At 27.4% G+C, this 21,154-nt stretch overlaps 1 protein-coding gene across 2 annotated transcripts; it reads left to right on the top strand.

Moving 5' to 3' along the window:
- The first annotated feature begins 10,648 nt into the window (after positions 1-10,648).
- Positions 10,649-14,683, top strand: LOC108324057 (protein BASIC PENTACYSTEINE4). Of its 2 annotated transcripts, none has more exons than XM_017556859.2 (3): positions 10,649-10,751; positions 13,271-13,433; positions 13,529-14,683. In XM_017556859.2, the coding sequence occupies exons 2-3, from the start codon at positions 13,365-13,367 to the stop codon at positions 14,396-14,398; spliced, it is 939 nt and encodes a 312-aa protein (XP_017412348.1). In that variant the 5' UTR covers positions 10,649-10,751; positions 13,271-13,364; the 3' UTR covers positions 14,399-14,683. The 2 variants fall into 2 exon arrangements, with proteins under 2 accessions (XP_017412348.1, XP_017412354.1); XM_017556865.2 differs by lacking the exon at positions 10,649-10,751 and adding an exon at positions 10,780-10,875.
- The last annotated feature ends 6,471 nt before the right edge of the window (positions 14,684-21,154 follow it).

Raw genomic sequence — 21,154 nt, 5'->3', positions numbered from 1 at the left:
TTTATTCCTTATTTAAATCAGGAAATAAGTTGTTTTTAACAATTTTTTATGCTGATTTTATACTCTGTATAAAAATTACCTTTTGTAAATTATATGCTTTATTTTATTAATATTTAATACAAATAATATTTAAGTTTTAAAATTAGAATAATCTTGTAACGACACAGTATGACAAATATATTTATTCTCTAGGGTATACTTGGATTTTTTAATTTTATTTTATGAAAATGTTTTAAATTAGAATAAAGTTAAATTGGTTTTAATTCATATTAAGAAACTCTAATTCCACTTTGCTTTTTATTTTAGAAAAACAATTCTAGAAACATTATGATAATAAAAAATTATATTAACATTAATGATTGTGTAAAGGATTACGAGACGTATGAATTTTTTTTCATAGTTTTACTTTAGTTATTAAAATTTAAGGTGTTATTAGTTACCTAAAGGGTTTATTAAATTAGGTAACCGTTAAGGTGTACTAAATTTTAGTTAACAAAAATATTTTTATTTAAAAGAAAAAACAAACTTTAAATATGAAGTATTTTATTAATTTTTATTTTTAATTTAAAATATAAAAAAATTAAAAATTATTTAAATATTTTTAATCTTAAAACTTAGAATTTATAATATATGATGATATTTTTGTTAATTAAAACTTAGTACATTTTAAGAAGTTTTTAAGAAGTTAATTAAATTAATAAACCTTATTTATATATATAAAAGCATAACAAAATTCTGGTCAATTATTATCATACTTGAAGAGAACAATTGTTAAACAAATATGAAAATAAAAATATTAACTGTCAGAACCATTTAAAACGCACCCAAAAATCCTCTGAACGGACGCCAGGTGTCAAGCGAAGAGGATCCGGAAATCAGATAGTGGAAAGTAGGTGTTGGCAGATGAGCGGACGCTCGTTTTGACGTGGGAAGGAAAACTTGATTTTCAGAAATTCACATCACACTCTCTGCATGCACCCTTCTTCCCAAATTCTGAAAATCTCATTTCCTCCTCCTTCTCTCTAAAAACTCTCCCTTCTCTCTACGAAATCTCACCATTTTCGGCGTCAAGAGCTTCAGTTTGAACCGATCGATTTTGGGTTCTGAACTGGTAAGTTCTTCTTCTCCTTTAGCCGTTCATTTTCTGGCACATGTAAACCAACATTCTGGTTGCATGAGTTCATCTCGTTCTGAACCATTTTTGGTCTTCTGTTTGGTTTAGTTTTTGGAGAATTGTTGAGCGTTGAGGGTAGAAGGACTGGTAGTAGGGCGAACCTTATTTCTGCATCTGGGAACGTTCGGTCACGCTAGAGGTAAGGGAAGCTTATCTAATTTAATTTGTATGTTGCTGTGTTGCTTGAACGTTCGTTGATTTGATTATTTAAAGTGAAATATGATTGTGCTATGTTCTGATGTATGAAAGATATGAAATTTCTATGATATGGATGTATGAACTTATGTAGATAAATGTTGAGAAATTGAATTGAGATAAATGATTTCTAAGTATGAAATTTTCCCTATGAAAGTGTACGTTCGTCACTGAACGGTTCTTGACCGTTCGGTTTTTCTAGTGAACTTGGTTAGAATTGGATTCTTTCATTTGGGAAGAATCCTAGTTGAGGACGAGCGTCTTCGTTTCGAAATACTGTGCATGAGTGTTCGGCCAAGCATAGTTGGTTCTTGGTATTCGGTTATAAACTTAAGTATATATATATATATATATATATATATATATATATATATATGTATTTGTATATTTTCATTTATTCTTAAACACTACTCCAATAGTATCTTATTATATTTATCAAGCCTTCTAATATAAGTTTAGTAGTGCTCGGTTTTACACCAAGCGCTCTTACTAAGTAGTGTTCGGTCTTACACCAAGCGCTCATTTTCTTTCCTATAATCTATCTTGATGAAAATAGCGTTCGTCCAACTTCAATAGAGTTCTCTCTACCGTGTTCGGTCATTTACTAGCATTCGGTTTTCTTGATGTTAAACTCAAATAAGTTAAGTATTTATAAGCGTTTGGTTTCTTCATGTGAATTCTTCTAAGTATTATTCCTTGGATGTCTTGAAGAGTCTGTATCCATTGGTTTCGGCCTAGAGTATTAGCACTTGGCATGGTCTTTTCGGTATTCGATTTGAGCTCACAAGGTTCAGTTCATTTAATTGGCCCACTTTGTAATTAACGTTCATTCCATTCGTTTCTTGCGATATCTATTGCACTCGGTTTCTTTCTCAACCTGATAGTAACCCTCCCGGCCTTAGTCTGTTCTGGAACGGGAGACCTCTCGGTCACACTCCAAGTGTTCGATCTAGTTAAAGGTTAAATTTTAACGTTCGGTATTTGCTACCCTTGTGATCTTTGAACGAATGGTTTAATTAAGATGATTTATAATGAAAGATTAAGAGAATATGATGTGGATGAAATGTGTTGGATTATGGACGAGCGTTCCGGGGAGGAATGACTCATGATTGTATATTGGAATTGGTAAAGTATGAATGTGGGCATGCTAAGCTGGCGGTTCATCTTGATGTTCCGTGATTACTCGTCCTCATGTAGAGGAAGGTAAGTCATGTGTGGGAACGGCAGGAGGTCCTAGTCCTTATGGTTAATTTGGACAGATAGGACTAACCTCAGGTGGCAGCTGTTGAGGGTATCCCAGTTACTACATCACTCGGGTGCACGAACGTCGTAGCTACACAGATTTCATACAGTCCGGACAGTCAGTCTAGTATTAGGCTTTGCATGAAACGTATGATGAATTATCTTGTTTGGTTGATTGTGTGAAATGTATGTTTATACATAAATTAAAATATATAAGCTTACCCTGTGTTTCCTGTCTTGTCTGTTTTGTACGTTTGGTTGTCCTTATGTTGCAATGATCATCCATGTGGATGTGAGCAGAAGGAGACGAGCTGCTGGAAGAGGCGCTGGAAGAAGAAAACTTAGTAGAGGTAGAAGTTAAGACCGAACAGTAGAACCGTTCGGTCAGTAGTTTAGTTTGATAGTAAGGTGGTCGTTCGATCACCTTCTCCTTTTGTTTTGTATGACCGTCCGGTGTTGGCTTTTGTAAACCGTTCGGTCAGACTTGTTTATCTTGTACAGTTTAAGTTTGTAGCTCTTTTTGTAAGGTCGTTCGGCCACAAGCGTACGTTCTCTTTTAATGTAAGACTGAACTGTAATATTACTAAATGTGATTATTCTATTATATAGTTTTAAACTGTATTTTTGGAATGTTACATTAACAAATAATAACAACTCGATAAGAAATTAATAAGTAGCAGAGAAAATATTATCCTAAACTTACAATAATATATCATAATTAATTATAATATAAAATTATTGTACAAAATCGATGATATAAAAATTATAAAAATTAAATGGTAAAAGATATTCATTGAGTACACATGTAGTGTATATAATAAGTCTCAAAGAATCTTTCAAGTTTAAAATTCTTCTTTAGTTTTCCCTAGGAAACTATGAAAAGTTTATAAGATATATGTTGAGTAATAGTCATATGTATGTTTCGCCATAAATTATTAAAAAGGCAGATTATATATATATATATATATATATATATATATATATATATATATATATATATATATTTATGAATCAAAAAGTGTAAAAAGGTAAGTTATAGTTACAAAGAGAAAACATAAGAAAAGAGACAGAGGGGAAATATTCTCTTCATTACTCCATTGTGTAAACACTTGAAATTTAAAAATAAATGTTAGTGCTTTTTCTAATTTTGAAATACAAAAATGAAAGTTTTAATATTAATTATAAACTATCATTCACTAATATTAATTATAAATTATAGTTATATAAAATATATAAAAAAAATATATCATATAATTTATAGATTTATTTTTAGTGTAGTACAATTCATTTCATTAGTTGTAAGTATATAAGTATCAAAAATTATGAACTATCATAATTAAGCATATTACAACATTTTATGTATATCCGTGTATTCATTAACACAAGTGCAATAATCGATTATCAAAACTAAAAATGGACAAAACACTATGATTAAAGTAATAATATTGGTTTGTCTCATAATAAAAATTATTAGGTGACTCTGATATAATATGTGTTGAGATGAGAGTCTCTCAAACTCTTCTACCTCGAAGAGAGTGTGGTAGTGTGTGCGTGTTTTTTTATGATGAAATTATTAATATTTTTTCTTAAATGATTAGGTTGTTAAATTATGTTATATTTTATGTAAATTTCATGTAAGATAGATTCTTGGCTGATTAAAATGGTAAATTTGATCTCAGGTTCAAAACTACACAAATCTGGAATTATGTCACTACTTTAATCGATTAAGCATATCCCTTAATCGATTAAAGCTATGAACAAATTTTAATCGATTAAGATAATAACATAATCGATTAAAATAGGTCTGAAGCACACTAGTCATTTGTTCTCTATTTTAATCGATTATGAAAATAACATAATCGATTAAATATATCAGGTTTATGCCTATGCTATGTGTTCTAATTCCTTTTAAAGCATGAATAACATTCTGATGAACAAATTGAAGCAAGAACACATTCAAAGCTGTCTTTGAGCAATCTTAGAGGCATCAACCATTGTTTTGAAGAAATTCAAGGTCTCTAAGGATTCAAGGAAGGAAGAGTAACCAATCAAGAGATATGTAGTGTCTATTATTGTGAAATCTGCACTTGTTGTGCATCAGGTTCTATAAATCTCGTGTATTATTTGTGTTAGTCTTTAGCTAGGTAGGCAAAACTCTTAGAGAGTGTGTGTACAACTCTCTAGGTTGGAATTTTTGTGTATTTGAATGTGGTGAGAATACATTGAGTGAAATTTGTATTATTGACTTTCACATATTAGTGAATTCGCTCAAACTCAAGTTGTTGAAAGATTACTGGATATAGACTCATTTAGAGTCTAACCATAATAAATTTTGTTGTGTTCCTTTGCTTTGTTTCTGTCTATTCCTTTGTTGGTCAAAAATCTGATTGAAATAGCACTGAACACTTGAAGTTTTTAAAGAATACTAAAATCTATTTTCAAACCAATTCACCCTTATTGAGATTGAGATACAGTGGTTTTCCTTTTCAACAATATGATATTTAGAAATTAAATACAATATTGGTAGGTATTAAAGTATACTTATTGAGAATTAATGTAGAATTCAAAGGATCTTGCCTAATTCATTTATAAAAAAAATGTTCTTTTTAATATAATGAGATATATGAATTTGAAATGAGATTTATCTTTATGAGAATCTTTTGAAGTTGAGTTATAAAAACCTGGACCTTATTAGAGTAACTTATGGCAATTCTATGATTTATCATGAGTGTTTCATCTTACACCTCCAACCTCTCATCCTGCACTTTCAAAAATTTCATTTTTAACCTTTTCACATCTCTACCTCCAACTTTTCTAAAATTTTTATTTTTTAATAAATATATTTTTATTTTCTTCTCTCTCTTATTAAAGGCACTTTAATAAATACCTTTTTATTTTTTTTCTCTTTCTTATTAAAGTCCCTCTGTACCATCTTAATAATAATCTAATTTAATTTAAAATTTAAATATTATTTAATATAATTTTATATTTTAATAATTATTAAAATATGATTTATATCATAATAATAGTTATATTAAATATATAAAAATCAAATAACTAAAATAAAAGTAATAATGATAAAAATAAAAAATAAAATAATAATAACAATAATATAAAATTTGATTTAATATATTCAAATATATTAAATTATATTAAAATATTACAATAAATTAAACAGTTATTAAATTTTAAATAAAAAAAAAATTTTAAAAACTTATTTATTGAATATCGTAAAATATGTTAATACTTTTTTATTTAAAATTTAATAAATATTTAATTTAATTAAAAATAATAATATTATTTATTATATTTTTCTAATTTAATAATTATTAAAATATTATTTATATTTTATAATAATTTTATTAAAAAAGTAAAATAAAATAATAAAAATAAAAATAATAATAATAATAATGAAAATAAAAATAGTATTGAAAATCAAATATTTAAATATATTATATTATATTAAAATATTAATTTAATTAAATAATTATTAAAGTTTAAATAAAAAATAAATTTAAAATTTGTTAATCGGATATAGAAGTTGGATAATATATGAATCGGATATGGGTATCCGATTAAGAATTTTTTAAAATTTTGTTTTTTATTTAATTTTAATAATTATTTAATCTAATTTAATAATTTAATATAATTTAACATATTTAAATATATTAAATGTGATTTTAAATATTATTTTTATTTTTATTATTATTATTTTTAGTAATTTTAGTAAAACTATTATAAAAATATATTATATTTTAATAACTATTAAAATATAAAAATATAATAAATATATTATAATTTTCAATTAAATTAAATATTTATTTAATTTTCAATTAAATTAAATATTTATTAAATTTTAAATAAAAAACTATTAACATACGGTATCCAATAAATAAGTTTTTAAAAATTTTGTTTTTATTTAAAATTTAATAACTATTTAATTTATTGTAATATTTTAATATAATTTAATATATTTTTTATATTATTGTTATTATTATTTTATTTTTTAGTTTTATCATTATTACTTTTATTTTAGTTATTTGATTTTTATATATTTAATATAACTATTATTATGATATAAATCATATTTTAATAATTATTAAAATATAAAATTATATTAAATAATATTTAAATTTTAAATTAAATTAGATTATTATTAAGATGGTGGAGAGAGACTTTAATAAGAAAGAGAAAAAATAAAAATGTATTTATTAAAGTGTCTTTAATAAGAGAGAGAAGAAAATAAAAATATATTTATTAAAAGATATTTTTAGAAAAGTTGGAGGTGAAGGTTAAAAATGGAATTTTTGGAGGTACAGGATGAGATGTTGGAGATGTAGGATGAAATACTCATTAGTTTTTCATAAGATTGAGTTATGACGATTAAGTGTATCAAAAGGTAAAAATCCACTAGATGCACTATAAATAAAGGGTCCAAATAAGATAATTATGACTTTTTTATCTTCATTTATTACAATATTAATTTAAACGGATGACTGACTTGATTGTCGAAGTATTTTACATAAATAGACTCTGAAAAAAATCCACAAGACCAAAAAGTCTAAAATTAAAAACTAAGAAATGATAATGATACTCGATTTTGTAAGAACTCTAATAATAATTATTCCATATTAGACTAATAATGTTTATAAACTCACCATTGAGAAATTCTTATATGTTGGAAAAGCGAGAATACATGAATGTGAAGTTTATATGTTGGAAAAAATAATGAAAAATAAGCCGACATCTGTATTTGACAATTTATAGCAATGATACACAAAGGTGGAAAGGGATTTGTACAAATTGGATGAAGAAAGAGGGAACATCTTTTAGAAGTAACTGTGTTATTTGATAATGTATAATGAATTCATTCTTGGACAAAATTCAAGGAATTAATGAATTCTAGAATGTCATAATACATAATGATAGATAAGTGAGAATCTAATTATAGTTAGAAATGAGATTAAACATATTTTTAAAAGAGATCCATATTAGGATAGAAGTATGCATTCAAAAAGACACGGCAAGTTATATAAAAAAATCTTCATAATTATATTATTAATTTTTCCTTCAATTAGTATCATATTTAGAGGTAAATGATATTTATTAACACTGACATCATTATCGCTGTGATGAAAACATCAAATACTTCATCTCCAAGCTTTCCTAAAGCTTCTACATCAACAATTTATAAAGTCAAATGAGTATGATGGTTGGATGGGATGAAATTTGTAAAGCTCTAAGGGTGTGTTCGGTTGAGGTGATTTGTGGGAGATAATTTGGGGAGAGTAATTGAATGGATTTGAGGAATATTTTTGTTGTTTGTTTGAGTGAATTTGTGAGTAATTGAGAGTTGATTGATGTGACAAATTTAAAAAATTTGTTTAATTGGTAGAAATTAAAGATTACCAAAATGCTCCTAGGTATTATTATTGTTGTTGTTATTATTATTATTATTATAGCAATAACAAAAGTGATATTGTAAAAGTTATTAATTCCTTGCAAATCTCTTCTATTATGAGAGATGAAAATCAATACTCAATCTCGCAATTCTATCTACACAATCACCTGCATTTCATCTCAAACGAACAAATTTTTTTTATCTTTCCATCCTCTTAAATCTTCTGCTACAGAAGAATACCCTCAAACCAACAAACAAACGCTAAGGCCCTGTTCTTTTGAGTGGATTTGAGAGGATGGATTTGAGGGGATTTGAGAGGATTTGAAGATAATTTTTTTTATCGTATATTTGAGTGAATTTGAAGGTAAATAAAAGTGAATTTGGAAATAATTTTTTTTAATTTGTCATGTCAATACAATTCTATACTAATTTTCACAAATTTTATTTCCAAATTCACTTTTATTTACCTTCAAATTCACTCAAATAAACGACAAAAAAAATTATCTTCAAATCCTCTCAAATCCCCTCAAATCCATCCTCTCAAATCCACTCAAAAGAACAGGGCATAAAAGATGAAAACATATACTTAATCAATTTTATTGCTAAATGGGATGAACAAGAGGTATTGGAAGGTGGGAGTCATAAAAGTGTTGGTCTAAATGGTTATAATTTCAAAATGTGAATCCAAAAACACATGTCAATGAACAACAAATTCTTTCTTAACATAACAATAGCTAATTCTTTTATAAGAGTAAGCAGAAACGAGTATACATAAACCTATTTAAATTGGTAATTGAGAATAATATAGATTAACTAATATCTGATTTTTTTACTTTAGAGTATTTTATTTATTTTTATTTTCTTTTTTAATGAGGATGATATTCCACTGTAAAGACCCTTAGGTTTCTTCTTTATTTTTTTTGAGATGAAGAGAAAGAAATAAAAATGATTGTATGTGCTTACAAATAGAGACTATAACATAAATTATTTTTTCTTAAGTATTAATATTTTAATTTGCTCCTCAACAAATTAAAATATTATTTATAATTTTTATACAATAATTCTTTCATAACAATATGTCCTTAACTATAATTTAATTAATTAGATCATTTTAATAAATTGACTAATAATATAATGATCTTAACATATTTAATAATTTATATTATATATATAATAAATTTTTGAAATCATAATATATACATCAAGTTTTTTAATTTTAACCTAACATTATGAAAAAAAAAATTAATATTCCACTTAGGTTTATGCCTGTTATAGTTTATCATTAACTATTTAAACATGGTTAATAATTTTGATTTATTTGTTACACATTTAAAAAATTAATAACCTAATTAAGATCAATCTATGATGACTTAATTAAGATTTTCTAACAAAATCTTAACACTAAGCGAATATTTTTCGTCATTTGCAATTTTGTCAAATATGTTTTACACAATATGTCAAACTTTTGAGGAACTTATTAGAGTTTGAAATGATTTTTAAATTTGTTGCTTATTTTGTATAAAAACCGAACATGATTGCTATTAGAAAATTCAGATCCTATATCAATTTCACCAGGTTTTTGGTTATGAAAGGATTTGGATTGAATTTCAATTTCAATTTCAATCTAATTATTTATTATTTAATTATTTAATTATTTATATTTACATTTACATTTAATTTATTATTTTTTCATTTAAATTTCATTTTTACTTAACTCTTGCCACACGAGTACTAACTAGTCTATTAAACACAAACATTTTGGTTTAGAATGCACCAGCCACTTCATTTAAAAATGACACATATTAGTGACACATCTTTCTTTTAAAAGACAAACTAACCTTTTCAGTATTGGTAAAAAATGAATATAGGATTAATTTAGTTAATTTTTTTAAAATCAAAACAACCTTTTTAGACAACAATAGTTTTTATCTTCTCTGTATATTCAACCCTTTTTTAGAAACTTATTTCAAAATATGAAACTCCAAAAGAATAACCATTTGAGATGAGAGGTAATATGAACAATAATTTAGTAGGTACAGTCAAATCAAATCTTATTAAAATAAGTCGTGAAAATACTTTTTCCTTGTTTATAAATTAGTCTTTCTAATTTGATAAACGAAAATGTAATTTTTATTGAGAGATATCTATATTTAAACTCCACTGTGTTTTGAATTAATTTTTCTTTAAAGAAAATATCTTGAAAAACAAAGCAAGATTTTAAATTCGCATGAGTATTTCAGAATTCATGTTAATAAGATGTTTTAATTGTTTTGTTCAACTCGTTTTCAGGTATATATTTAAAACTTAAAAAGAAAATAAAACAAAATATACATGTTTAATACTTCTTTTAACTAAATACCATATAATATATATATTTTTTATCATGATCATATATTATTATCTATAAATCTATAACAATATATTAATATCATTGTTTTGTTTTAGCACACACAACTTACTTCCAAATACAGCTCTTAATATGCATGTTAATATATAAAATAATAAAAATTAAATTTTAGTTTAATAAAATAAAATATGCTGTATGAAATAAATAATATGAAAAGACATCTTAAAAACTTAATCTGAAAAAAAGAAAAACAAATAAAGTTTATATTTTGGGATGAAATTGATGATGATGAAAGGAAAACATGAGATGAAAGGTGAAGAAAGGAAAGAGTGAAACACTACTTTCTCTGCAGGGAAGTGTCCAAGAACAACAGTGTCATTGCAGCCTTGCAGGTATCTTCTTCTTCTCTCTCTAATTTCTCTCCCTTTTCCTTCGATTTCTTTTCACTACTTGTAGGTTTTCTCTCTCATTTCACATTTTATTGTCTCTTCCTGCCTAATTACTGCTTAAAGCTCTGTAATCTCCCTAACCTTTTTACTCAAACTTTTCACTCTTTTCAATGCCCATTTTTTTTTTTGCATTCTCAAATTCTCTGCGGGATTCATTTCACACTGCAATTTTGATGATTTTCGCTTAATTTCCCGCTTTCGATCTCTGTATTTGCATTGCATGCATGCTTTTAGTTCCTATTTACGGGTTATTGAATTGGGAGATTGGGAAAAAATGTTTTCTGTTTGTTTCTTTTTGCAATGTGTTTGTGGATTGAGTGTTGCGAACAGTACTGGTCAAATGGGAGAGGGTTTTAGAGATTGACTTGAGGTTTTAGCACAATGATGTGATCACATTCTTGTGAAAAGGAAACAGAAAAAAGGTTACTTAATGTGCTTTTCTTGTATACTTTTGGGGAAAGTGTAGAGTGGTGAATGCGACTCATTTGTTTTTTTTTTGTTACCATTTAAATATCCAGGTTGCTGTGTATGATCTCAGCAATGAGTTATGACTTGCATGTCTTTTTAGTTCTTCTTGGACTGCTTTGTTTACTCTTAGATAACTATAGTAATCTGGATCGAATAATCTCTTTTGGTTGTTTCTTCTGCTTTCATACTTTATTGGTTGCTTATCTCTCTCTCTCCCTCTCTGTATTTGGGCACTGTCCCAGGGATCTTGCTCTTGAGTTAAGGATTTTTTATGTGCTATTAAACTATAAAAGTCCCTTCTTTGCCATATGAGGCTCAAACAATATTTCATAATTCAGATCTATGTAGTATTTGCTCTGCTCCCTGAAACTATCTATAATTTTGATAACTTAAAATAGATAATTAGCTAAGATTTGGCCACACTGAATTGATTGGGAATCTGTTTACTTCTTTTCAGTATGATTCATGCTAACGAAATATTGGGAGTGATTTGTCAATGACAGTGAAACAACTATTGCTTCCTAAGTTTTTTAGGGATTAATGTTTAGTGATGTCCCTGTTAAGTATTTGTGGCATGTTATTTATCCTTGTACAAGTTAATATCTTGTATAATTATAAACCATGTAAGATGGTGTTTCTAAGGTGCCTATAATATCAATTATTAACCTGCATATTCTGCGATTAATTGAGACATGCGAGAAATTGAGAACAATGTGTTTAGGATATGATTACTCAAGTTTGGTGGATATGGCCATGCATTAGCTTTATTACAACCGTAGCTTGATGTAAGGTTGGCCATTTTATGACCTGTTTGTTTCTGTCATTTGCAGTGAGAAAGTGCCAATTTTTCCATTGCAAGATTGTGAAACAACTAGTCTATGTTTACATGCTTTTGGCTTTCTTTTCTCAAGCATCTTATAAGTTGTCCCTGCTCTTGATTATACCTGTAGTGGAAATTTACTTCACTCCTCTCATAAAGCAGTAATCCATGCTGAGTGCTTATAAATATTTCCTTTCCCCATTATGCAGCTTGAGCTGATGTAAAGTTCTAAAAATGTTATCATAAATGAATATTGTAAAACTGCAAACTCTCATTTTTCCAATATGTGTCCAACATGTTCCCAAACTACAATAACCACTAAAATACAATTCAGTATGTTGAGCACAGTGAAACTTTAGTGATGAGAAAAAATGAACACCTACCAGTATGCAATAAGGGTGCCCCTTCTGGCTACTCTTTGGAAATATGGTTAAATTTTTTAAAATATGTCCTGTATTTATGTTTGATATATTAGTCATGCTACTTTTAATTGTTATCAGTAACTTTCTTAGTTGAATTCTTGTTTATATTATAATGTTTTTAAGTGCATAACACATGACTCTGTTGGAAGTTTTAAAGTCTGAAAGTTCTAAATGTTTGGGCATTGCCTTTTTCCTTGTGCTAGAATAAAGGATTGTGTTTAGGTATGGATTTGACTAAGTTATTTCTGTTCAAGCTTTGATGGTCCTTTTAAATGCCAAACATTTAAATGAAGAGTTTTATATCTAGTTAATTACTTTTTTTTTATTAATGTCTATTTCTCAACGTTGCATCATATCTGCTTTATAATGTACATTGTTGTTTGTGGTATGTAAAAAATTGTCATTTTGGTTAAATGAATTTTATCTACAAACAACAGAAATTAAGTTTTTCACTGTCTACTTTCCACCATATAAATCTATAGTTGATAAAATTGAAATAGGGAAGGTTGAGTGCAGTTCTTGTGGAGACTGGTGGAATCTCCACTTAACGCCTCAGTTTTTGTTCAATAAATGGTTTCTTTGTATCTACTTCTGTCTGTAGTGTGCAAGATAAAATAAAGAACTATTTAGCAGTCATTTAAGTTTGCTAAATTCTTTTCAGATTGTATTAGAACAATGTTTGGGAACGTTGATGTCTATTTTCTTTGCTTGTTGACCTAATGCTACACTTTTTCTTTTCTCATTGTTAACAGGAGTTTCCTTTCACCTGGAGATTGTTGATTAATTAAATCCCATGATTTCTTGACTTCAACTACCACATCTGTTGCAAAATCCTCTGGATGAAAAATGGAGGATGGCCGTCAAAATGAAAATGACAGACATAAGATGGAATACTACAGAGGACCACATTCCATGGTAAATAGAATACATGAATTTGTGATCTTTCTTTTTTTCAGCTTTGCACTACTGGTCACTTTATTCATTAATTGAATTGGATTTTGCATTTGCAGTGGAATACTGGTTCCCAGCATCAAGTGAAGGAGCCAAATGCACTGGTTATGAATAAGAAGATTAGGTCCATTTTGGCTGAAAGGCAGGCTACTATTCTAGAGCTTGAACTGGAGGCTGCAATATCTGAAAAGAATGAAGCCTTGGCTGCTCGAGATGAAGCCATTCGACAGAGGGATGAAGCACTTGTTCAAAGAGATAATGCTATTTTGGAACGGGATAATGCCCTTGCAGCCCTTCAGAGTCGGAACAGTTCTGTTACCTTCCCTTTTGGCAGTGGAATTCAATGTGGATCAAAACGAATTCATCATTCTTCAAACCATCTGTGTATCATGTCTGAAGCTGCGTACAAAACAAAGGATGCTTCCCCAATTACAGTTATACCTTCTGAAGTTGTCAAATCTCATCAAGCAAAGAGAACAAAGGAGAACAAGGTCATTGGTTCTAAGGCATCAAACCCACCCTACAAAGTAAAGAAAATGGGCGAGGATTTAAACAGGAAGGCTTCTTTTGAAGGTACAAAAATCCGATCTGAATGGCATAGGCAAGATGTTGGCCTGAATTTGGTTACATTTGATGAAACTACCATGCCAGTTCCAGTTTGCACATGTACTGGCATACCACGACAGTGCTACAAATGGGGGAATGGTGGATGGCAGTCATCTTGTTGTACCACAACATTGTCTATGCATCCATTACCACAACTTCCAAACAAACGCCATGCTCGCATTGGAGGACGAAAGATGAGTGGAAGTGTTTTTACCAGACTTCTCAGCAGGTTGGTGTTAGAAGGCCATGATTTATCTATACCACTAGATCTTAAGGAGTATTGGGCCAGACATGGAACCAATCGCTACATCACCATCAAGTAGCCTCCTGAAATTTGTCAGTATTGAGTAGGTTTCATTTTGAACCTCTTGCAACAGTTTCACTTTGAACCTCTTGCAACAACTGACCTCTAGTTGAAATCATGCCTTGACTGGTATGCTTGACTTTTGGGAACATGATATGACTTTTCACTAGAAGGTACCCCATACGTAGTCACTGATTTGGCTAGACTCAACTTTGATCCTTATTATAAATGAGATACCTGTAAAGTATCATGTATACATGTGACTTTCTAAGTAACTAGGGGTAGACCCTTTTGGTTCCCACCATGTTTTCTGTTTTGTCTGTCCACTATGAATACGGTGTACGAAACTTTCTCCATCTTTTGTTTTTTAATCCTTTTATCAATCGTCATTTACAAAATTCCATGATTAAATTTTCCACTTTCAGTCAACATAAAATTTCTGCAGAGAAACTGTGTGATGAGACACTTTAATTGCTTGTAATTGCTTTTGTTCAAGTTTGGTAAGGAGTTACAACAATCTTTCTAAAAAAATGGTCACAAACACAACGAATTGTTTTTGTTTGTGTAGTCTGGGGAAAAGTATTCTTAAAGATGAAATTGCTTTTCTGTAGTATTGGGGAAGGGTATTCTTAAAGATAAAATTTATTAGAGAAACTCTTGAATTTAAAATGTATATGAAGGCCAGTTGACACGATCTGATAAGAAAATAAAGACATGTTCTTTATTACTTGCTCTGTAATATGGGAATTACAGTGTTTTTTATCTTTACTGATTCTCTCAACAAAAATTTCACAATTTTAACGAAGCTAAAATAATTCAATTTTCATTTCAAATTGATTATATTTTATAAACATCTTGTTTGAATAAAACAATTCAAATTTATTAAATTTTAATATTTTTATTCAAATGAAATATTTTAGATACCAAAATGATATTATTTTAATATTAAATAATATTTAATAAAAGTATTAGTCGATATTGATTAAACTTTTTTTTATCTTATAAAAAAATGATCGTGTCAACAAATTTTCTTTTTCGATCGACTTCATGTAGTGTTATTTTTGTGTTGTTTATTAAACTCATGTCCATAAAAAAAATCCTTCAATATCTAACTTTAAAAAAATTATTGGTGATGCCAATTGAAAAAAATCCTTATATTGACCATAAAATGATTTTGCTATTCATAAAAAAAAATAACAACGATCAACTATCCAAAAGTAAATCCTAATTGACAAAAATTACCTAATTAAGGTAAAAAAAATAGTATTTGATATATTTGAGAAACATAACTGATGTTAACATAAGCAACGTTGACTAATATCATTTGAGAAATAATACTAGCTTATAAAGGAAAAAAAATAACATTTGTACTGTTGGTTGAAAAAATAACCATGACCAACAAACTTCTGTATAAATTAAATACGTTTATACAGAAATTCAATATGATTTCAATAAGTGAAAAAAAAACGTTAAAATAGAAAATGCAAACGCAACACAAATATTAAATAACAACGAGAAAGATAGTTGCATTGAATTTCATCTAATTACCAATCATGCAACATGCTCCTTGAATCTCAACATGTACAAATTAAAATCCTTACCTTAAAAGATCAAGAATTTTAATGTCAACAACTTTAAATTTACTCCTAAAAATTAAAACTATTGAGTGATTTGATTTAGATTAGAAGTCCAAAAGTATTTTCCAACCACAATTCAATTTCAATTTCATGAAATAAAGATTTCTTTCTTTCAAAACATTAAAAACTAAACCAAAAAACTGATATCAATTAAAGCATGAAAACCATATATATACACATACATATATAAAACACATTAAGATAATAAAAGAAAGTACTAAATGAAGAATTAATTGCTCATAAAGACAATTAGTGAGAAATGATGTTTATATCATTATTCTTAATTTTCTAATTCTCAAATCCTTTTCAATCTTATATGACACTCACCTCTTTTTAGCCCTCTTTCATTTTTATATATTTAAATTTTAAAACAAATTATGCCATAAATGAGAAATTCACTCAATATTTTTATTTCACTAAACTAAATGAACATTCTTCAAACCGAAATGGTTCCCTTCACTTTCTTCTCTAACCCAAATCTGATTATATATTTTTCCTTTTCCCTCACGAAAACTTGGTTTCCTTCCCATCATTGTGAAATTTAAAACAATTACTTTGTACAACTTTATTTCCATATTGAAAATAAAAGTTAATTAATTTTTTATATATATAAAATCCCACTTCCCAAATAATGTATACAAATAGGAGATCCATTCTCTTTTTACAAACTAATTTTATGAAATTGATTTAAATTTTAATTATATCTAAATTTTAAAAATGGTATAAAAATTCATTTTAGAAATTATTATTAAACTTAATTATCATATCACTATTATAGGATCATCCACATAAACATATATATATATATATATATATATATATATATATATATATTATCAACCTTGAGTACTGGAAAAATAATACACACACACACATATAAAGTAAGAGAAACATGACATGAAGTCATTAAAATATACAATGTCACCATATGTTCTTTTTAAGATTCTCTATAATTAGCTGATTTAATCAGTGTTACCAACATAATGTAAAAACACTTTAAAATTTATTACAAACTTCAAGATAAAATGAGAATGATTAAATAAGAAATAAGATTTTAAAAATTTGTTATTTTCATTAAATTTTAACTGATACAAAAGAACATATTCGTGAAAAGAAATGTGAAGAAAGGTTTACTGAAAAACTCCAATGAAAAGGAAGTACATACCATTTAGAGTTGATGCAATGAGAAGCAAATGCAGCACATTGATTGATGAGGTTTCAAGGATTATGCAGCATATGATAAGAGTGAAGAAGGTCTAACAGGTAAGACAAGAGAGAAGCAAATAGCCATGGAAACTTGCCAATTTACCAAACAAGGATCTCAATATCTTATTATGAAAAATGAAAAAGTCCCTTAGAATGGAAAAACTAGGCAAGTCATCCTTGGCTATTAACATGACTCTTGTCTACATGCAAGACCTCTTCTCTGATCTAAATCTGTCTTCTGCTATGTGTTAGCAATCACTCACAGATCCACTATTTATAGCTCAACTTAGACCACACACTTCAATGTTAGTCACCATGTGACAAAAAATATGAAAATGGTTTTGTGCATTATTTATTCCTTGTTATCAATCAAATGTGTTATTATTACTTGGTATCATATCCATAAGACTTCTTCTCAGTGCCCATAACCTTTTTGTCCAATGAAATGTTGAGAAAGATATAGAAGAATATGTTGAGAAAGTCAAAAACTAGCCAGAAGGGACCATCGTGCATGGTGTCAATGTGGTTGCTGTTGTTCATATATTTGAGAGATCAGAATATAGGACAACCGTCTGCAGGTTCTACCACAGTTTCATCTTCATTATGCAACTTGCATTCAATTTTTTCCTTTTCACATTCCATCTCTTTCTTACTGTCATTATATACCATGTGCAAAAAAAATGTTAACACACATCATCTTTAATATAAAATTTAAAGGATTAAATGTTTTTAAATATCTAAAATTTGATATAAAATTAGAATTTCTTTATGTTTAAAATTTGATAGATTTTGGTCTTAAATTTTAAAAAATAATGAATATAGTCTCTGTATATCAATTAAATTGTTTTTTTCCAGTAGTGTTTGAATTGTTTACATCATTTTAACGTATTCTTAATTGAAATAAAAAAATTATATCCATTATTTTTTAAGTTTCAGATAAAGACAAATTTAAATTTCGTATAAACTAAAAATGTATCTTATTAAGTAATGTTTATTGATATTTTTTTATATTTATAATAGTTTTTTATTTTCATTCCGTGGGAATTTGAATTCATTTATATTCCAAAAAAAAATATCTTTAAATAAGTTTTGAGAATGTAAAAATCTAAGAAAGAGTGGTTGAAAAGTTTTGGATCTCTTCTTGTTTGCTTTACGAGCTATGTACCACAATGTTATGGAAAATCCATGCATTAAAGACAAAAGGATTAGAAACGAAAGTGTGAAAGTAATCGGTGATGTGAAAATTTGGGTTATATTATGGCTTTACAATTGAGCAATGAGACACAAGATGTCAATTTTATAGTTGACTTTGCTCCCTTTATTCCTCTAAACTCCTTAATAAAATAAAATAAAATGAAAAAAAAGAATCAAATTGCTTGAGTTGACTTCAAAATTGTGGTCACACAAATACATTTTCAACTGTACCATTGCAAGCATATAGCCCTAATTACCGATTTATGCATTATTCCAATCTTCCCCGTCAAGAGAGTATATTTCAGCTTTGTAATTTTTAATTTGTATTATAATTACAGAAAAATAAAAAAGAAAATTGAAGTCAATTTTCTTTCAGTTGCAAGCAATTATTGTTCCTGAATTTTATATATCATTCTGAATTATTGTTTTTATAAACTTTCTGAACGCACTGTGTAATATAATCATTTTCTTGTTTTTTAAACTACTTTTGGCTTTAATCATTTTGGATATTTAGCTTCCCTTGAAATTTTGTTGTTATATATTGGTTTATCTGACTTAACCTATCAGTCTAATTAATACGGGTTGCAATGATCGATGAGGCCCACAACCTTACCTCAATTGGGTCGAAATTGGAAGAACGAGCCCATTTTTCCCAGCCTAACTTGATTCAAAGGCCTTATATATACCCCTAACTAACAAGGATCTGTTATTCAGTGCCATTTCTTACTACACTCCATTGTTTCAAACTGCACTTTCATAAAATTTTGAATTTTGAAATATATAATTTAAACTTTTACATTTCAGATTGCACATTCTAAAATATTAAATAAAATATATATTTCAAATTACATAATTTAAAATGTAATTATATTTTTTAAAATATAAAGTAAAAAATACATTTTAAATTATACATCTTAAAACACAAAATTTATATTTTGGATGGTATAATTTTAAATATAAGAATTTATGAAAATTGAAAAAAAAAATATGGAAGTACATAAAAAGCTGCCATTAGTTCAAACCCTCTTGTTTTGTTCTCTGCACCTTTGCTAGTTTTTTCTTCTTCTTTTTTTCTCAAAATCCTTTCAGAAAACAGTTTTGGAGAAGTGTAACCAATCTAGAAGAGATATTGAAAAATAAAAATTGAATGAAATTGCATGAAGTTAGTGATGATAGGTTATTTATTTATTTATATATGAAGAAAATAGTTATAATTAAAGATAATATTAGAAAGGAAAAAAAATGTATGACAAACCGATAAGTCTTGTTATATGTTATACACTATATAATATGTTAAGGTAGACAGAATGGTTATTTTGTATGTATCGCTTACACATGATCAGATAAATTATATAATAAATTATGATATTATATTTATTGTAAAAGTGTTAGAGAACTTGGTTGTGATTTTTTTTTTATAAATGATTGAATTTGATTAAATTTTGGGAGTTAAATTGAGTTAAAAAGAAGGGAAAAAAAAGACAATGGATGAATTTGAAGAGTTGGAGAAGTACAGTGTTGGGACAGGCCATGTTTAAAGTGTTAGAAATGAACGGCAACTTGTATCTCTAATTAAGAAGGAAGGGACAGATGGTGGGGCCATTATATTGTAAGCCTTATGCCAAACTGCCTCCATACCATTCATCTTATGAAGAGGAATATGAACTAAGGATGTCTAAGATTATTCACTTTCAATTACTTTTTCACTTCTCAAAAAACAGAAAAATCAAAATTAAATATATTTTTAGGTTTTTAAAATTAAATTAAAATTTGTTTCTGATCAAACTTTCTTTAAATTTTAAGAATAAATAGATATAATATTTTTAATTCAATTATTAACTTTTTTTAATATGTCAAATGATAATACAAGTTAGCGTTTGAGTCTATTTAATACCTTCTAACTTAAATGTTAGTCCATTCTTTAATAAATAAACAAGTTAAGATTATATAATAAAATTTAGATATCGAAATCTAGAAAGATAGAGACAAGACGAATTGAAATTTAGAAAAAAACAAAATTATCCAAATTTAATCCATAAAAATATATTGATTTTTTTAATATATCAAAATTAATATAATTTAAAATCAAAGAACATAAATAATGTTTGGTAAGTATTTGTAAAACTGAAAGACTAAACTTTCTAGATAATTTTGTTATTTTTCAATGTTGGAGTTACGTGTGTCGTTTAGTTAGATTCTAAATATCGTTCGATTGGACTCTGATAGGAAGATATCTGCAAAAAAAATACTTTGACGCTTAAAAATCTAATTAAACGACACACAACTCAGACATTAAAAAACTGAAACATTAGACAACATAAAAAAGATTAGTCTTTTCAATCTTACAAATCCCTTTGAAAACAAATAACAATAACAAAATATGAACTCTGGAAGAAAAAAAAAAGTGATGTGAAAAAGAAAATTAATGCAAATGTTTTTACATGCAAGTACTGATTTGTTCTGTCTCCTCTGAATATAGACACATTCACAAAATTTGTCAGAGTGAAACCGTAACTAAGCCCACCATATTTTTTGAGCAGTATCAAATAGTTGAAACAGGCACAGACATATGATGTTCTTTCATTTTCTTTTTCTTAGCAATCTGACATCTTATTTATGTATCACCACCAACCTCGCCACCAACTATATCATCTCTATTTTAAACAATTTTCCAAAACGATGCCATTTTATTCTCTTATATTCCTTTTTTAATTTCATTTTTTCTTTTACTTTATGCT

This window comes from Vigna angularis, chromosome 1, assembly GCF_016808095.1.
Source record: "Vigna angularis cultivar LongXiaoDou No.4 chromosome 1, ASM1680809v1, whole genome shotgun sequence".
NCBI lineage: Eukaryota > Viridiplantae > Streptophyta > Magnoliopsida > Fabales > Fabaceae > Vigna > Vigna angularis.
This window is presented reverse-complemented; position numbering and strand designations above follow the sequence as displayed.